Source organism: Centruroides sculpturatus, unplaced genomic scaffold (assembly GCF_000671375.1).
Source record: "Centruroides sculpturatus isolate CEXI.00-Female unplaced genomic scaffold, Cexi_2.0 scaffold1335, whole genome shotgun sequence".
Lineage (NCBI taxonomy): Eukaryota > Metazoa > Arthropoda > Arachnida > Scorpiones > Buthidae > Centruroides > Centruroides sculpturatus.
The window spans coordinates 134,628-152,323 of record NW_019385503.1 but is presented as its reverse complement, the minus strand read 5'-3'; the positions used below and the strand labels follow the sequence as shown (position 1 = coordinate 152,323).

At 30.0% G+C, this 17,696-nt stretch overlaps 1 protein-coding gene across 1 annotated transcript in view; it reads right to left on the bottom strand.

Annotated features, from left to right (window-relative positions):
* Positions 1-17,696, bottom strand: part of LOC111639621 (dynein heavy chain 6, axonemal-like) — a gene marked incomplete at its 5' end in the record, with an annotated part of 117,688 nt that overhangs the window by 59,229 nt on the left and 40,763 nt on the right. Inside the window, 6 exons of the mRNA XM_023385518.1 lie at positions 1,213-1,510; positions 3,643-3,867; positions 5,039-5,222; positions 7,031-7,227; positions 13,320-13,505; positions 15,116-15,328. Coding sequence (XP_023241286.1) covers positions 1,213-1,510; positions 3,643-3,867; positions 5,039-5,222; positions 7,031-7,227; positions 13,320-13,505; positions 15,116-15,328 — 1,303 coding nt within the window. The remainder of the gene's footprint in view (positions 1-1,212; positions 1,511-3,642; positions 3,868-5,038; positions 5,223-7,030; positions 7,228-13,319; positions 13,506-15,115; positions 15,329-17,696) is intronic.

The window sequence follows — 17,696 nt, the reverse complement described above, 5'->3', positions numbered from 1 at the left end:
TATTTATAAAACTGTACCCCTTTCAAAAAAAAAAAAAAAAAAAAAAAGACTGCACCGCCGCCGCCAGCCATCCAATTTAACAGTAGTGTCGATAATCATTGGAAAGTCGGAAAAATAATATAGTACTTTACAATTGCATGTATATAGTGTAAATAAGTACTTATAACTAATTCCTTTTGTATTAATTGATTATTTGTACTGAATTAATTGTACCTGATATTTAATTTAATTTAATTTTATTTTATTTCTTTATATTATTATATCCTACTAACTAACTATTGTACATAATCATCAATTGTAAATATCTGTAACAAATTCCTTGTTAATCCACTTTAATAATTGTAACCAATACTATATATCTAGTATATCTAGCATGTCATTATTTTTACTGTATCAAACTGGGTTATACCTATGTGGCACCCAGTATATGCTGTAACTAGTGTGTTGAACAAAATATATCTGTATCAGTATCTGTATCTGTGTAAGCATTACCCCATATATCTAGCTAAACAATTCTATTGCTTTCCTTTCCTTTTAGCTCCATCATGAAACCAAAGGAAGTTTCCTGAGCCAGCAAAACTTCGAAGAAGAAGGCCAGGAACACGCTTGAGTTGAAGGAAATCATTGAAAAATACAACATTACAATACAAGAGCGGCATTAAGATTGCTAAATTCGGCCACATATATGGGAAATCGCACTCCGTGATAACTTCTATTGTGGCAAAAAAGGAAAAATAAAGGAGGCTAATGTAGCAAAAGGCATGAATGTGCTAATGAAACAGAGATTGCAAACAATTGAAGATGTCAAACAGTTGTTATTAATTTGGATCAATCAAAAACAGTTAGATGGCAATTCTGTTTGGAGGCCATTGCATTAGTCTTTTATATTCATTTTATATTCATTTCTTATTGTTTTTAGTATTAAATACTATATTTATTCTCTATAAAATGTGTTTTTGATATGTATTTTGGAGTGTCTAGAATGAATTAATTGGATTTAAACTGATTCATATGGAAATAATTGCCTCAGTTTTTGTTGATTTTGGATTTCATTGATTGTTTTCAGATGGATTAATGATGAAAACTGAGATGTCACTGTAATATAAATATATATATATAAATTAAATCATTAAATAAAATTAAAATATTTAGATACTTCTTAAAAATGTATTTAAAAAATAACTTATAAATAAAAATTAACTTGATATTGACCTGTAAAATTTACAAAAACTGGAATATATCCTGATTCTGCACTGATGGATTTCAAATGATTGTAAGCAATGATAGACTTTCCAACACCCGTAGGGCCAGTGAATATGAAACTTTTATTTAATAATAAACATCTTTCCATTAAATATCCAAATCTGATTGTATCTGGAGTAGGAACAACAATGTCAAAGAATGGAATGTTTTCATAAATGTAATTAGGAACAAGACTTTCCCAGCTTTCCATTCTTTTATACGAATAATCAATAAAATATCTTCCAAATTCTTTTCCTAATGTTTGAACCTAAAATAAATTTTAAATGATACAAAATTCAAATCAATAAAATATTATATGAAATATATATATATATATATTTAACTATGTAGTAATTAATAAACTTATGTAACAATTATTTCTGCATTTCTGACTTAAATAATATTTATTGGGAGAGAAAGATTCAATAAAAACTTTATCTCATTAAAGAGGATATTTCTTTATGATAAAGTTCTTTCATATGGAATATAGAATTAATCATTTTAAATATATTGTTATATTATTACTGTAATTTTTTTGTGAATAACTCACAACAGCATATATCCAATAGAAAACTGTAACAATGAATCTAAAATTTTCATTACAACACCAAATTAAATAGACAGGCATTTCAAATCGATCACATTTGTCACCTGGAGACCTGGGAGATCTATAACATTGGGGGCACCTGTATCAACTTTAAGGACAGGGAGACGATTGCACATGTGTGGAAATACCTGTTCGAGGAATTCAAACAAAAACAGGCAGAGGGGTGAAATGTGATATGTGCAACGTTTATAACTTGGGCAACATCATTCTAATGGTCAAAGGGATGCCAGTTAGTTCAGCACCTGAAGAAGGCCTTGGTGGAGGCCGAAAATGTTAGCAGGTTTTGTGTTGAATACAACACGGATAAAAAAGGTTTTGTTTGTGGATGTTTATGATATGAATCTGTAAAACCTGAGATATTTTACAGAAAAGTAATATTTGATGTTTATTTTTTGCATTTTTTTGGATTAAATTACAAAAAATAAACATAAAATATGTATTTTCGTCAATCCACATATCTATAACATCATTCAAAAAAGACAAATTATGGAAATGAAAGATATAATCATATTTTCTGATGCAATGTCCATAATTTCACAATTTTAGAACAATGAAGTCAAAGAGATGCCACAATGCTAAGTGAGACAGTAAATCACAGAAGTTAATTATTTTCCGTTTAATTTTTTAAAAAATTTAATTCTTTTTGGTTTCTTGTATTTTGTATTAGACTGAAAATTAATCTATATGTTAACTGCAAATATTAAACAGTTAAATCTTAATCCATTGAAGTAGGTCAAGGTTGTAAAAACAGTGGGAGTATATATAGTTAATTAAATACTTTGATGTCATTTCTCTCAAACATATGAGTAGATAAATAAACAATTGTCAGTCTGATAGGTCAGTTGGGTTGCCTTACACAGGCCAGTAATTGGTGTGAATAAACTTTAACTCATGACTGGAATTTAAAATCAGTATATAAACCCAACCCATTGCATAATATGCACTCCCTTTCCAACACAGATTACCTGCACATTATCTGCAAAAAATTATGGTGCACTGATAGTGTTTTTTGAATATTTTCTGTGTTCTTTAAACATTTAAAATATTAAATAATTAAAAAGAATTCTGACACTTCAAAAATTCAAAATCTTTCCTCTTTCCATCTTAAGAACATCAACATTAAAAATGTTTTTAGTAGTAGCAAAATTTTTAAAAACTTAAAAGTGTAAATGATTCCAGCATTATTACTTTCCATTTTAATAAACCAGAAAAAGCAATCTAATAAAATTTATTATAAAATAATTCTATTAATAAATTTTTTATGTAGCATTATTTTATTTTATATTTATAAAACTGTGGTAAATTATATGGCAAAAATCTATTTTTATACTCTTAAATCATAATGTAGATTTTGACATTAAAGTTGCTAAAATCAATAATTCTTCAGTTAAGATTCTGTAACACAATTATTAAAAGACAGACTTGATAATTTTGTTGCAAAAAAGAGATATAACAACATTGTTTTACATTATTTTTATTTGTAAAAATATTTTATTAGTTCTTATAGAAAATGCTTAAAAAGAGATGTTAAAATAAATTAATATTTTATATATATATTATTAATTTACTAAGTATATATAATAATAATATAATATTATTATATATATATACAGTTGAAAGACAAGTGCTCTCATCTTTTGACTGTCCATGCTTGAGGTTGACCCATTAACTAAGTCAAAAACATTAACACTCTTTTAAAAAAATTTTCACTGTTAAAGGTGATTAAGTAACCCAGCCATGATACAATACTTTTTTAATATAGATTATAAAATTTAAAAATGTTCCACATTTACCTCATAGTTAGGATCATTACTAAATAATGAAATAAAGAATTCATCAAACATTTTCATGCTATTTTCTTTCAAATTACCACCAATAGACCACCAATAGGAAAACATGAATGATAATAACATAAGTGGCCGATTACCATTGGTTTCTTTTATGATATCTATGCCTTTTGGATGTAAAAATAATGATTCCAGCAAAGAGCACAATGAAGAAATTTTCCCAATGTCAATCTATGAAAAAATAGATGAAAAATTAATTCACAAAATTATTAATTTATTTAAATTAAATTAAATTATTTGTTAGTTAACTTAATTCAATACATTCCATAAATTATTATTACCTGCATATTCAATTTTTTGGATGCAATGTAAGTTAAAATAATTTGGCAATTTGATATTTATAAAATAATTCAACTGTTTTCTTTGAAACTTATTTTAAAAAATGAAAATAGAAAAAAAAGGCATATTGATTGTTCATTTTGAATTCAATATTACAAAATTATTGAATGATAACTCTGAAAATATTAAAGCGTTTTAAAGTTTATTTGTCTTTTTTGTTTTTATTGAGAACATTTTAATTTAACAAAATTGCTCTTATATCTCTTATATATATATAATTTTTATAATTTATTTGAATAACTAATAAGCTAATATTATAATTATACTAGCTGTTACCCACAACTTCGCCTACGGGGCGAAGTCTGAATATAAATGGGGTTTGCCATTTATATTTAGTATTTCAACAATCGTAGTAATTGTTACATAACAATTACCGCTGAGAATGATGAGAATTGCTGAGAATCAAACAAACTGTTTTCAATTTGATCAATTTTCTGGAACATTTACAATCGTTCTATAATTGAACCAATATACAATAACAAATTCAAATTTAAAACGGTTCAAACATTTGGTTAAAAAATCGAAACATATAACAATATTTATAACAATGTCTGAAATGTTATCAATTTAATATACCTAAGAACTCAATGAAGACTAAACATAGTTGAAAACAAAAAATCGCATCTAAAATAGTACAGTAGAAGCCGTTCTTCAGGTTAAGCCTTAATCCTCTCCCTCTTCTCTGCGGGGGAATTTCCAAAAATCCCTTCTTAGAGTGTATTCTCATGGCATACCCTACTAAAACATAATTGAAAACAAAAAATTGCAGCTAAAATATTACAGTAGAAGCCATAATCAGGTTAAGCCTTAATCCTTGCCCTCTCCCCTGTGGAGGGAATTTTGAAAAATCCCTTCTTAGTGTGCGTTTTCATGATGTACCCTAACTGTGTACAAAATTTCATCTCTTTAGGTTCAGCAGTTTGTTCTGGGTGATGATGAATCAGTCAATCACTCAGTCACTCAGTCAGAAGAAGTAATTTTATATATTTAGATTATTGATTACCTGAGCAATTGTCTCTACACAATTTTGTTTCACAAACTGTAATCCAGTATCAACGTATTTATCAAAACACCTCCAGAGATATTTTTTAATTTCATCCGATATGGTTTCTGGAAGTTTAGAAAGCCACGTCTTGACAATGAGACGCCAATCTAAATATTCTGAATCAATATACACCATACCGCATCTAAAAAAAATTCTTGCTTAGTACAAAATTTTATAAAAAGTAAAATTATTTAATAAATTTTTAAATTCAATATTTAAAAAAATGAAATATTTAGTTACATAAAGGATATTTATATTAATAAGATAATTTTTCACTTAAATTATGATACAATAAAATAATCAATTAAACTACAGTTTCATCTCTAAAATCATTTAAAACAGCTAGAAATCATCTTTGCCAACTTTGATTCAAACCTTATAACTGGGACTAGTATTTCTGTATCTAAATTTTCAAATTTGTAAACTGTCTCTATCTATAAGCATTTACAAGCAATCTATCTCTTTATGTTCATTCTTTGATTGTCCAATATTTTCCAAATGCTTTGTCCACATTTAGCTATCATTTTTTTTTTACCTTTCAGAATTTATAATTATTTGATAAATTTTAATCATTCATTCTCTATCAGATCAGTATTAACTAAAACTAAAATGTGAATTGTATATTTAATATGTAAACTACATTACAATTAAATATTTTCATATTTATGAAGAGAATGACAATTTTTGATAAAATAAATATAACTATCAGTAGTTATTTTAAAATATTTTATATTATTAAAATAATTATCAAAGTTGAAAATTAATAATCATCATCAGCATAATAGTAATATCCTTTTACATTTCAATTAGCTATCATAGTTATACTTAAATTCAGTTTAGTTATAGTTTTAAATTCAGTTGTTTGCAAATAATTCTATATACTGAAAAATTAGTACTGTAGTGTTTTTCCCCTGTACATCATAATTTTGCATTAGTAATGGAGTGGTGTCGGTCATCTATCCAACTCCTTTGGGAAAAAAATTTTAAATTGAAATAATGTGACTTCTGATTTGCATTGGAAGTTCATATATACCGTGTTTCCCCGAAAATAAGACAGTGTCTTATATTAATTTTTGCTGTGAAAAATGCGCTAGGTCTTATTTTCAGGAAATGTCTTATTTTTTCCAGGAAGAAGAATTCACATTTATTATTGAACAAAAAAATTCCCAAGTCGAACTTAGACGAGAGTGACGTATATCCGGTGTGTCGAACTGTCGCCTTTTTATAGCGTCAACATCGGACTCGATGACCAATTAGTGCTTACTGAACCGTAGCACTATGCAAATGTCATGTGGCGTGATTCCCGGCCGACCAATTAGCCATCACCAGCCGTAACGTTATGCAAATCTGTGATTCCCAAGCCATAGTCTTATGCAAATCATGCCGTGTGGCGTAATTGTCTGCTGACCAATCAGTGGCTGTACTTTCAAAAAGCCAACGGCCACTTTCAACCATCTGTCGATGACCGTTACGACTAAAAAAAACTTCGCTAGGTCTTACTTTCAGGGGGAGGTCTTATATTTCGCAATTCAGCAAAATCTGTGCTAGGACTTATTTTCTGCGGATGTCTTATTTTCGGGGAAACATGGTAGTTAATTGGGGCCTCCTGCCCCTAAGGTTTCCATATCTGGTCCCGGATTTCATCTATCTAATTTTGTTCTCGAGATTAAGAAAAGACAGACTGATGGATGACAGTGGAAATTTATAGATCTACAATTTTTTTAAAATTGCAGCCCAATTGAAACAATCAAATAAAATCATGAATTCCTCATTCTATTTTTCTCTTACAAAGTACATTTAAAAACATTTGGATTTTTTATTCTAACCTTTTTTATTAGAATAGGTTTGATTCCATATTAAAATAAATCTTATGATAAAAAATACAATTTAAGAGTGTTGTCTTAAAATTCAATACTGAGAAATGCTATTTAAAAAAATTAATACCAATACCTGCTAATTGTAGCAGGAGAAGCCTGAGTAAGATCATCAACTTCAAACAACATGTGGATCAAAGGTGTAAGTTTGATTCTTTCACTATTGGCAAGGCAGAGTATTTTATTATCATCAAGTACCGAATTTAAATTTTCAATCCATAAAACATCAACTGGGCCATCGCAGATAATCCAATGATGGCAATCATTTTGTTCCTATAGAAATATAATTAAAAATATTTGTTTTAGTATTATAATTAAAATATAGTATGAATATAATAATCAGTGGCATGCCGTGACATTTGATGATAGGGAAGCTGTGTTTCTGTAAGAAGCCGACATCCAGGGGCAATCAGCCAATTGCGCATCAGTGATGGTCTAGGGCAGGCATGGCCAACATATGGTCTGCGGGCCGGATCCGGCCTGTCTAATAAATTTATATGGCCCGCAATCGATTTTTCAATATTAGCTACTCAAGTCCAAATAGCTCAATGAAAAATTCTGATGCCTAAAGAAAAAAAAAAGTCAACAACTCACAGTGCATTTAGAGTTAACCCTCCATTACAAATCTCATAAGTACAGTGTAAAATGTTCAAAAAGCATGATAATGTGAAAAATGTATCTGTAATCTCTATGTACTGTACAATTTAGTCTCTATGGGATGACACAACAATGAGATCTCGCACCACCTCAAAATCTTCCTAGGGTAGCCTCTGGTTCGGCCCATGGAAAAAGTTTTCTTTCCAATTCGGCCTGGGGACAAAAACTGTTGGCCAACCCTGGTCTAGGGTCCATTCGTATCGTTTATTCAATAAGCCAGTAAAAATCATAGACTTCTCTAAATGCATTTTTAATATCACAATTACATTCCGAATCTCTAGCCACGATATAAGGGCTACAATTAAAAATAAAATAATAAAAACTTACTCAGTGAAATGAAATGTGTGGTGGATGTACTGGTACATACCTGATACAAAATATTCTTCAATTGTATGAATATACTTTTAAAGAAAATTATAATTAAATATAGCTTTGTAAAGAAACGTACATAAAAATATAAAATCTCCTTTACTTTTTAAATCTTAAAACAATGCACTTAGTCAAATAGCTCCCTACGAGTGGCTAATGGATGGAATCGAAGACGGTTGCAGAGCGTGCATACACACGGATTGCCAAATCCCCAGGGTGCCGATACTGGTCAATGTCAAATACCTCTTTTGTCGTTGAGCTGGAAAAATTTCTGTTTTTATTACATTAATAATACGAAGAAATCAGTCTCCACTGTACTCGGCTAGAGATGGTTCGGCTAAGCTTTTGTTTAAGTAAAATTTCGACTCTTTCGTCAGAGTTTTGTTTATGTCCCCAATTCCCTAATTGCTTAATTATTTAACTACTTCTTAAATAGAAATAAGTCAAAACCAGTTACTTTGTACTCGAATATTTGTAGTCTTGGGAAAAAAGTGGAAAGATAAATTTTTATGACAGACAGATACATAAATCATAAATTTAAGGAAAAAAATTCTAGAGCTTTTTCTGTACCTCGTGCATCTCTCTCATTCATTAAATTTAGTTGTAAATGATGCTGTCAAAGCAACAGTTAATTTTTTAACATTATACAAGAATTGTACACGTTTTTTCCTACATCCCCTTAAAGATGGGACATACGAAATTGTAATATCACTGGTTTAACATTGAAATCTGTGAGTAATATAAAATAGGAGAGCAGAATAAAAATATCAAATATTTTAATGGATTTTTTTAAACTCCTGTCAACTATACAGAACTATCGTAAAAACATACCTGTAAATTCTTATTGGTTGGGTTAAGTTATAAATCTACTCATCATTCACATAATCGGGTGAGAGTGGCTAACAGCCCAGAACCGGCCCTAGATAGAATTGGATGCGGTATACAAGTAGCATCCACCCAAGGTCCTAGGCTTCTACCAGCTGAACCAGGTAAGGTTGGTGCTCTGTAAAGCACATGTGCAGATCTGGCTTTTTGAATGCTGACAATACAGAACTTCCACTCCGCCACTAATAGTTGAATATACAATAGCAATCTTATCTCTTTTTTTCACGTGTAGTATAGAAATTTGTAATAACATACATAATGCGGCTATAATAAAATATTGTGCAATTATTTTCATATAATTAAAATTAATATGTATTTATTTTTTAGAAAATACAAGGGAAGTGGCGCATCCATCACTTCCAATGACGGCACGCCACTGATAATAATTCATATTAAAATTACTGAATAATATTTTATACTTCCTAATAATGTTCATTATATAGATGTTAAATTTCATGCTAAATTAAAACTAAAGCATATACAGGGTGTGCACAAATTATTGGACAAATTCATAAGATTATATTTTGACTAATATTAAACACAAATACATGATATTATTTCTGTTTGAAAGAGGGATATTTGCAGCTTTTGTACTGACCTTAAATGCATTTAATGTGTGCCCCAAGTGTGGTAAAGCAGATGTCCCAATAGTACTCCCCATTATTGCCGAACCTTCTCAGGCATGTCTTGTGTGATTTTCCCGATGGTGATGTGAATGCACTGTTTAATTTCAGTAACTTTGTTGGAGTGGCAGATGTAAACTTTGTCCTCGATGAAACCCCAGAGGAAGAAATTGCATGCTGCAATATCCGATGACTGAGATGGCCAAACCTGACCAGATGTCAGGGATTATCTAAATGAACTGCCAGGTTAATTGCAGTGTGCAATCCTGTGAAGATTCATCAAGGACTATGTTTATGTCTCCCTACTTCTAAGAATGTTACTGGAATTGAAACAGCACACAGCACATTCATGCCACCATTGGGAATGTCACAAAAGACATGCCTGAGAAAGTTTGGTGAGAATGGGAGTACTGTCTAGACATCTATCATGCCATATGTGGAGCACACATCAATTGCATTTAAGGTCAATACAAAACTATAAATAGCGCTCTTTCAAATATTAGTAAAATCATATATTTATATTCAATATTAGTGAAAATACAATCTTACAAAATCGTCCAATAATTTGTGTACACCCTGTATAATAAAAATGTAAGTACTTACAAGAAAAAACTTTGAAATTAGAAACTATAAAACAATGATACACAAAAATAAAACAAAGTGAAACTCTCTAAAATATGCAAGTTCATCAATTTAGTACAATGCCAAGTTAGTGTCACTTGGCTAAACTACCAATTTTGTGAATTTGATAAGAATATTGTCACTTTTGTAAAAGTGAGACATCAACTGCTGATTTCACAAATTATTCATATTTTCACCTATTTTACAAAATGAGCAATATTCCTGGGTTTAGCATAACATATATCAAATTAAAATATTATATTTAATTCTAAAAAATAAGTATTTTTATAATTAAATAAAGAAGAGAAATTCAATAAATGAAAAATCTATCATTATTCATTTTTATACATCTTGTATCTTTATAATACAGCAAGTCCTCTTATATTCATTAAATATATTATAGTGTTTATTGTATATAACATATTATCAAATTATATTTTAGAGTATATAAAAATATCTCAATATGACATTTAAAAAAGTTCTTTTTCTTTTATTTTCTTTTTGTTATAGTGGTCACGAACATAGTAATTCTTTTACTATTGGCCTTCTGTTGGCATCACAGATTATTATTACTACAAAATAAGTTCATTATAAAAAATATTTTGTGTTGCCAATAAAGATTATTATTACTTTTGTATTGAATGTTTGTAACATATTAAAAACAACATATTGAAACAGCAAATGAAAACTCCATTACTTTTCAAAAAACTAATAAAATATATAAAGTTAATTAATAAAATGGTTGAACTAAAAATAATAATCTCAAGTTGAACATTAGAATTAGCAGTAGCGTGCCGTCATTAGAAGCGTTGGAAGCGCCGCTTCCCTCATATTCTCTAAAAAATAAATAAATATTAATTTTAATTATATGAAAATAATCGCACAATATTTTATTATAACCGCATTATGTATCTTATTACAAATTTCTATACTACACGTGGAAAAAAAAATTGCTATTGTATATTAGAATATTAGTGGCGGAGTAGAATCTCCTGTATTTTCAGATTACGAAAAGCCAGATTTGCGCATGCGCTTTACAGAGCACCAACCTCACCCGGTTTAGCCGGTGGAAGCCTACGACCTTGGGTGAAAGCTGCACACATATAAAGATTCCAATTCTATCAAGGACCGGTTCTGGGCTGTTAGCCGCCTGCCCACTAGATATTTCGATTACGTGAATAACGAGTAGATTTATAACTTAACCCAACCGATAAGAATTTACTGGTATGTTTTTACGATAGTTCTGTATAGTTGACAGGAGTTTAAAAAATCCATTAAAATATTTGATATATTTATTCCGCTCTCCGATTTTATATTACTCACGGATTTCGATGTTAAACCAGTGATATTACGATTTCGTACATCCCATCTTTAAGGGGATGTAGAAAAAAACGTGTACAATTCTTGTATAATGTTAAAAAATTAACCGTTACTTCGACAGCGTCATTTACAACTAAATTTAATGAATGAGAGAGATGCACCAGGTACAGAAAAGGCTCTAGAATTTATTTTCCTTAAATTTACGATTTATGTATCCGTTGTCGTAAAAATTTGTCTTTCCACTTTTTTCCCGAGACTACAAATATTCGAGTACAAAGTAACTGGTTTCGACTTATTTCTACTTAAGAAGTAGTTAAATAATTAAGCGATTAGGGAATTGGGGACGTAAACAAAACCCTGATGAAAGAGCCGGAATTTTACTTAAACAAAAGCCTAACCGGACCAATATCTAGCCGAGTACAGTGGGACTGATTTCTTCGTAATATTAGATGTAATAAAGACAGAAATTTTTCCAGTTCAATGAAAGTGAGTAAAAGTTGTAAATTTTGGAAATTTCCGTGGACACCTGGTCTTAAAACGAATTACAGTAGTTAGAAAACAAATGACTTTTAAGTTTAACAAATTTAGATTTTTACAGCTATGATGAGAAACGTTTAAAATTTACAACAACCCTGTCGCGTCCTTTGAGATATACTAGTGATGAGACAAAAGAGACATTAACCGGTATCGGCACCCTCGGGATTTGGCAAGCATGCACCGCACCGCACACCTACCAAGACCGTCTCTGATTCCATCCACGAGCCACTGGTAGGGAGCAATTTTAACTAGGTGGATTGTTTTAATATTTAAAAAGTAAAGACTATTTTATGTTATTTTTATGTACGTTTCTTCACAAAACTATATTTATAATTTTCTTTAAAAGTATATTCATACAATTGAATATTTTGTACCAGGTATGTATAATTGTATATCATCACACATTTTATTTTAACAAGTAAGTTTTTATAATTTTATTTTTAATTTTAGCCCTTATATTATAGCTAGCAATTTAGAATGTAATTGTGATATCGAAAATTTATTTCAAAAAGTTTTGGCTCGAGACCATATAATGAAAAAGAAAAAATTTGTTCGACATTTTCATGATAAAATTTATGAAGATATAAAATGGCTTTGTGGATGCATAAAAATGCAAAATTTGTTTTGTTGGCCTTGCCTACTATTTTCAAATAAAATTAGTGTGTAGAATGAGATTGGCTTTGACGATTTAAATAATTTGAGTAAAGCTGGCAAAAGACACGAAAATCCTAAATCTCGCATCGATTCTTTCGTAAAATTGAAGCAATTTGGAAATCAAAATAGAATAGAATTTAACATTAGTACACAATATAAAATATATATTGAAAATTATAACGAGATAGTTACGGCTAATAGATATATTTTAATTAGTAAATGTTATCGAAGCGAGAATTGGCATTTAGAGGGCGTAGAGAATTTATTAAATCTAATATAACAGAGTTAATTATATTGAACTTGCTTATTTATTAAGTGCGTTAGATAATCTATTAATTAAAAATACATTTAGAAAAGTCTACGGTTTTTACTGGTTTATCGAACAAACGAATACGAATGGACCATAGACCATTGCTGACTGATTGCCCCTGGAAGTCGGCTTCTTATAGAAACACAGCTTCCCTATCATCAAATGTCACGGCACGCCACTGAGAATTAGAGATATTATAAAAATACGAAATTAACCTTTTTGCTTGTTAGATCTTTCCAACATTATAATAGTAACTCCTCAGTTAGTAAAATTATTTTTGTGTTCTAATTGGATATAATATGCAGTTGTTTTTCCACCTCAATATAAAAATTGAATAACTTATGTTTATTTGAATTGTGTATTTCTATACGAATGACTAATTAAATTACCTGCACGGCTGTCCTCACAATTGATCCCATAAGTCCATCCTTCCATTCCAAAGTTAGTGAATTTATTTCTCCATACAGTTCTACTAAAGAAATACTTTTTGGATTTAAAACATGAGTTTTCACAGACCAATAAAACTTGTTATTTTCTTGTTTATCATATAAGATATTTAGACTATTTTTTAAAATCTGAAAGTGGAAAAATAAAAAATTTTCATATAAAATTTTAAAAAAATTTCAATTGGTAAAAACAATGCTAAAATAAGTTTACCTAAAACATTAATTATTTTATTAAAGTATATACATTTTATATATAATAATTTTTACATTTACCTAATAGTATTAAAAATAAGCCAAATTTTCAAATCAGGTTTTATTACTTAGTATCAAAAGCATTGTAAAAAAACTGAAGGAAATTATGATTGTAAACAAAAATTCACACCTTAAAACTCCAGTAATAAGTTTATTAACATAAAAACTAGGATACAAATGTAACCAAACTGTCTTCAAGATTTTCAGAAATAACAAACTGTGCTATGATTGTAATAATTTCCTGAGATTTATTCCATCTCATTAGAGAACTACCAAATTATAACAAAATTCATGTACATGAAGCTACCAGACAAAATCTGCACCAGAGGATTGAAAAGCACAAATAAACTGTTGATAGGAAACTATCTAATACAACTTTGGTGGCTTATGTTAACCACCCTGATGTCCAGGAGAATTGGGAAGAGGATAAGATCATCAGACCTACCATAAACATCAATTCACATAAATATTTTGAGATGGTAGAAATTTATAAAGCTTACAGAAAATGTAAATGTGCCAATTACCATGATGCAGACACACTGTTTACCCCATGGCATTCCCATGTATGAACTCTTATTTTGATGTTGATATGTGCTTCTTGTCCTTCTTAATTACTTATATTATACTTTTGTCCACTTTAGACATTCTTGTGAACTAGCACTTGTTATACTGAGGGAAGAGAAACACACAATCTACTGTATCTTATATTATTTTACATCTACTATATATATTACATGTTTTTATTATTTCATTTTCAATTTATTTTATCTTTGTTATTTAATTTTATATGTCATAATTTTGTATCATTTCCCATTATGTTTAAATTTTTATCTAGTATTCTTTTTGTTTGAACTTTCTATCTGGTAATTCAATAACTGAGGAAGACTTGTTAATTTAGTCAAAAATAATTTTATATTATTAAACTTATTACTCCAGTTTGTAAGATGTGAAATTTTGTTTATTACCCAGCATTTAGAAACTATTACATCACACCACTTTAAAAAATAAGCCCCTACTGTAGCTACATACTTATGCTTGCATCAATATCACTCCTGAATGCTATTTTTTGTGATGTATTTACAGGCTCTCATAATTAGGGTCTCTATCTATGTTACTGATAAAAATGTGCACTCCTTCAACTTTTCTTTCATTTTAGAAAACAGGTAAAAGTCTCTGGAGACAAATCAAGAGATAAAGAGAGCATTGTTATGCTTCTTGATCAGATATTTATTATACAATAATGACTAATAGGCATCAAATACTGTATGAAGTTGTAGCAATTAAAGCCTTTAGAAGAAATATGTAGCTCAGAAAGTGCTTATTTTAAAGATAATCTTCTGTAAATACTTGAACCATTAACATAATAAAAGTTACATTAAATGTTTCTTTACTTCTTATTTTTGACTACCACACACACACATACATACATACATACATATATATATATATACAGCCTATAATATTAATTTTTCAAAATATCAGATTACTTCATAACAAGTTGTCTTTCCACTACCAGCAGGGCCTACTAATATAACACCGTGACGTGCAACCATAGTTTGGAATAACTGAGTTGCTTTTTTTATCGTAATTTTAGTCGGGTGTAATCCTTTTGTAATGAGTGAGTATTTTAATGCCTCTTGTAAAACATCATCTTCAGGCATTGACAATTGTGTATCAGGAAACAAATCTTGAAGTACAGCCTGAAATAAAAGTAAAATGTTTTTGTTTTGATTTCTAAAGAATTTTTCAAAATATGTTTAATTAACAAATATTTTAAATACAATGTATTTTGTAATATTAATATTAAAATAATTAATTTTTGACTAAAAACATTATTTAAAACAATCCAGCAATGAGTTGCATAATGTTCCCAGCAAAAACAGTTACAATTGTATGTGGTACCATCTGTTATGAGATTTTATTAAAGAACTTTTTATTTAATTAATTATTATAAAATGACAAAAAGCTTAATTTTGAGGGTAGAGACAAGTTTTATAAAAGATCACAAATGTTGATAATGAGTAAAATCTTCATTAAGTCCAACCAAACTCACAATATGACAAGCAATCCCCTTAACCTTTAACCACTAAAATTTAATAACATCAATGCCCCTAACAAAAACCTCCTTGCAAAATTTTAGAAATTTTTGACAAAAAGTGAACAAAATTATATCTCCCCATACAATAACATCCATACATACCATCAAAATTGTTTGATACCAAAGATCAAAAGTAGGGTACTGAGGGTGAGACACGCGCAACAAGTTGACCTGAGATGGATCCAAGGCCACACCGGGATCCCGGGCAATGAGCATGCTGATTACCTGGCCAAGGCAGCGGCCAAGGGATCATCCATAATGGAGAAGGTGGAACCTCCAGCAAGTTACATAAAAGGTACTCTACTGCAGCGATCAATGATATACTAGCAAGAGCACTGGAACCTCAGTACCGTAGGTAGGCCAACATATGCCTTCGTGCCTGAAGTTGGCCTAACTCCATTCAGTTGTAATTGGATGCTGACCCAAGTCCTTATGGGACATGGAAAGTTTCCCCACTTCAAGTCCAAGTTTGAACCTGGGGATGGTTGCTACTCCTGCGGGTGCCCACGCAGCGACACGAGGCACTACCTACTTGACTGCCCTCATACAGATGACTTCCATAGAAGGGCTAATTACATTGATTGAAATAAGCACAAAGACCAAGTATTTCAAATGCTAGCAGCAAGTAACTTAGAGACATTAAAGGAATTGATGGAAGTAGTATTGGGTCTATTTGACCTATAGTCTGGTGGACACACTTGGTAGGGTCCCTCTTATCTAGGGGAGGAGGACCTCACTGACCGTTAACGTGTGAGCAATACTCTCAATGATAGAGCACTCTAGTGCAGTACAGGCTGCACATAAAACTGTATGGCAATGTAAGAAGATTGGACTAGAGAGCGAGGAAGGTTGGTCCCCATTGGGCAGTACCACCAGAGCTTGGGTCCGATCTTTTAAGTCCAGACGCCTCAGTGACTGCTAGGTGCACAAACTTCCTATGATTAAGATACAGTCTCTTTGTATTCTGTAGTGCCATTTGGTGGAGCAGGAACAAATTTACTTAGAGTTGTTATAAGAAGACATACAGAAAAAACCCCCAACATTTTTTGCATTTTTTTAGTGTTTTAAGGCCCTGAGTCAAAAAATGTAAAACTCTTGGGGGTTATTTTTTGGCTGATTTCCATACTTTCTCTCTGTTGTATATAATATCCAGGAAAGTAAAATGACAAAAAATATTGTTAATTATTTCATTTTATCATGCAAAATGATTCCAATTCTTTCAAGATTCTATCTAGTTATAAAAAAATTTAATAGAAATATAAATAAAACAAATAATATTTCTTTTCAAGAAAAATAAATATAACATGAAATTTACATAAAATAAAAAAATTATTTTTACAATATATTTTTGATAACTGATATGAAATTTTTTCAATGAAAATGTGAAGAATCTAAATATAACTAATGGTTTTTAAACTCAAATTTATAATTTTAACTTAAATTTAAAAATCAAAAAACAAAATTTTCACAGAAAGAAAATTGTATGAACATATCATGCATGCAATGACAACAGTAAAATTATATAGTTTATCTTAATCTATACATAAAATTACATGTCCTGACTGACTGATTGATTCATCATCACCCAGAGCAAACTGCTGAACCTAAAGAGGTGAAATTTGGTACACAGTTAAGATACATCATGAAAATGCACACTAAGAAGGGATTTTTTCAAAATTCCCTCTGCAGGGGGAGAAGGAGAGGATTAAGGCTTAACCTGAAGAATGGCTTCTACTGTACTATTTTAGATGCAATTTTTTGTTTTTAACTACATTTTAGTAGGGTATGCAATGAGAGTGCACACTAAGAAGGAATTTTTGGAAATTCCACCGTGGGGAGAGAGAAAAAATTAAGGCTTAAAAAGTCTTAGCCCTGAAAGGCAGTACCACAAATGTGGTTTACAAAGAGATATTGGGGTAACTGAAACTTTATTTTTCAGTAAATATTTATACTTTAGGAATTTTCAGATA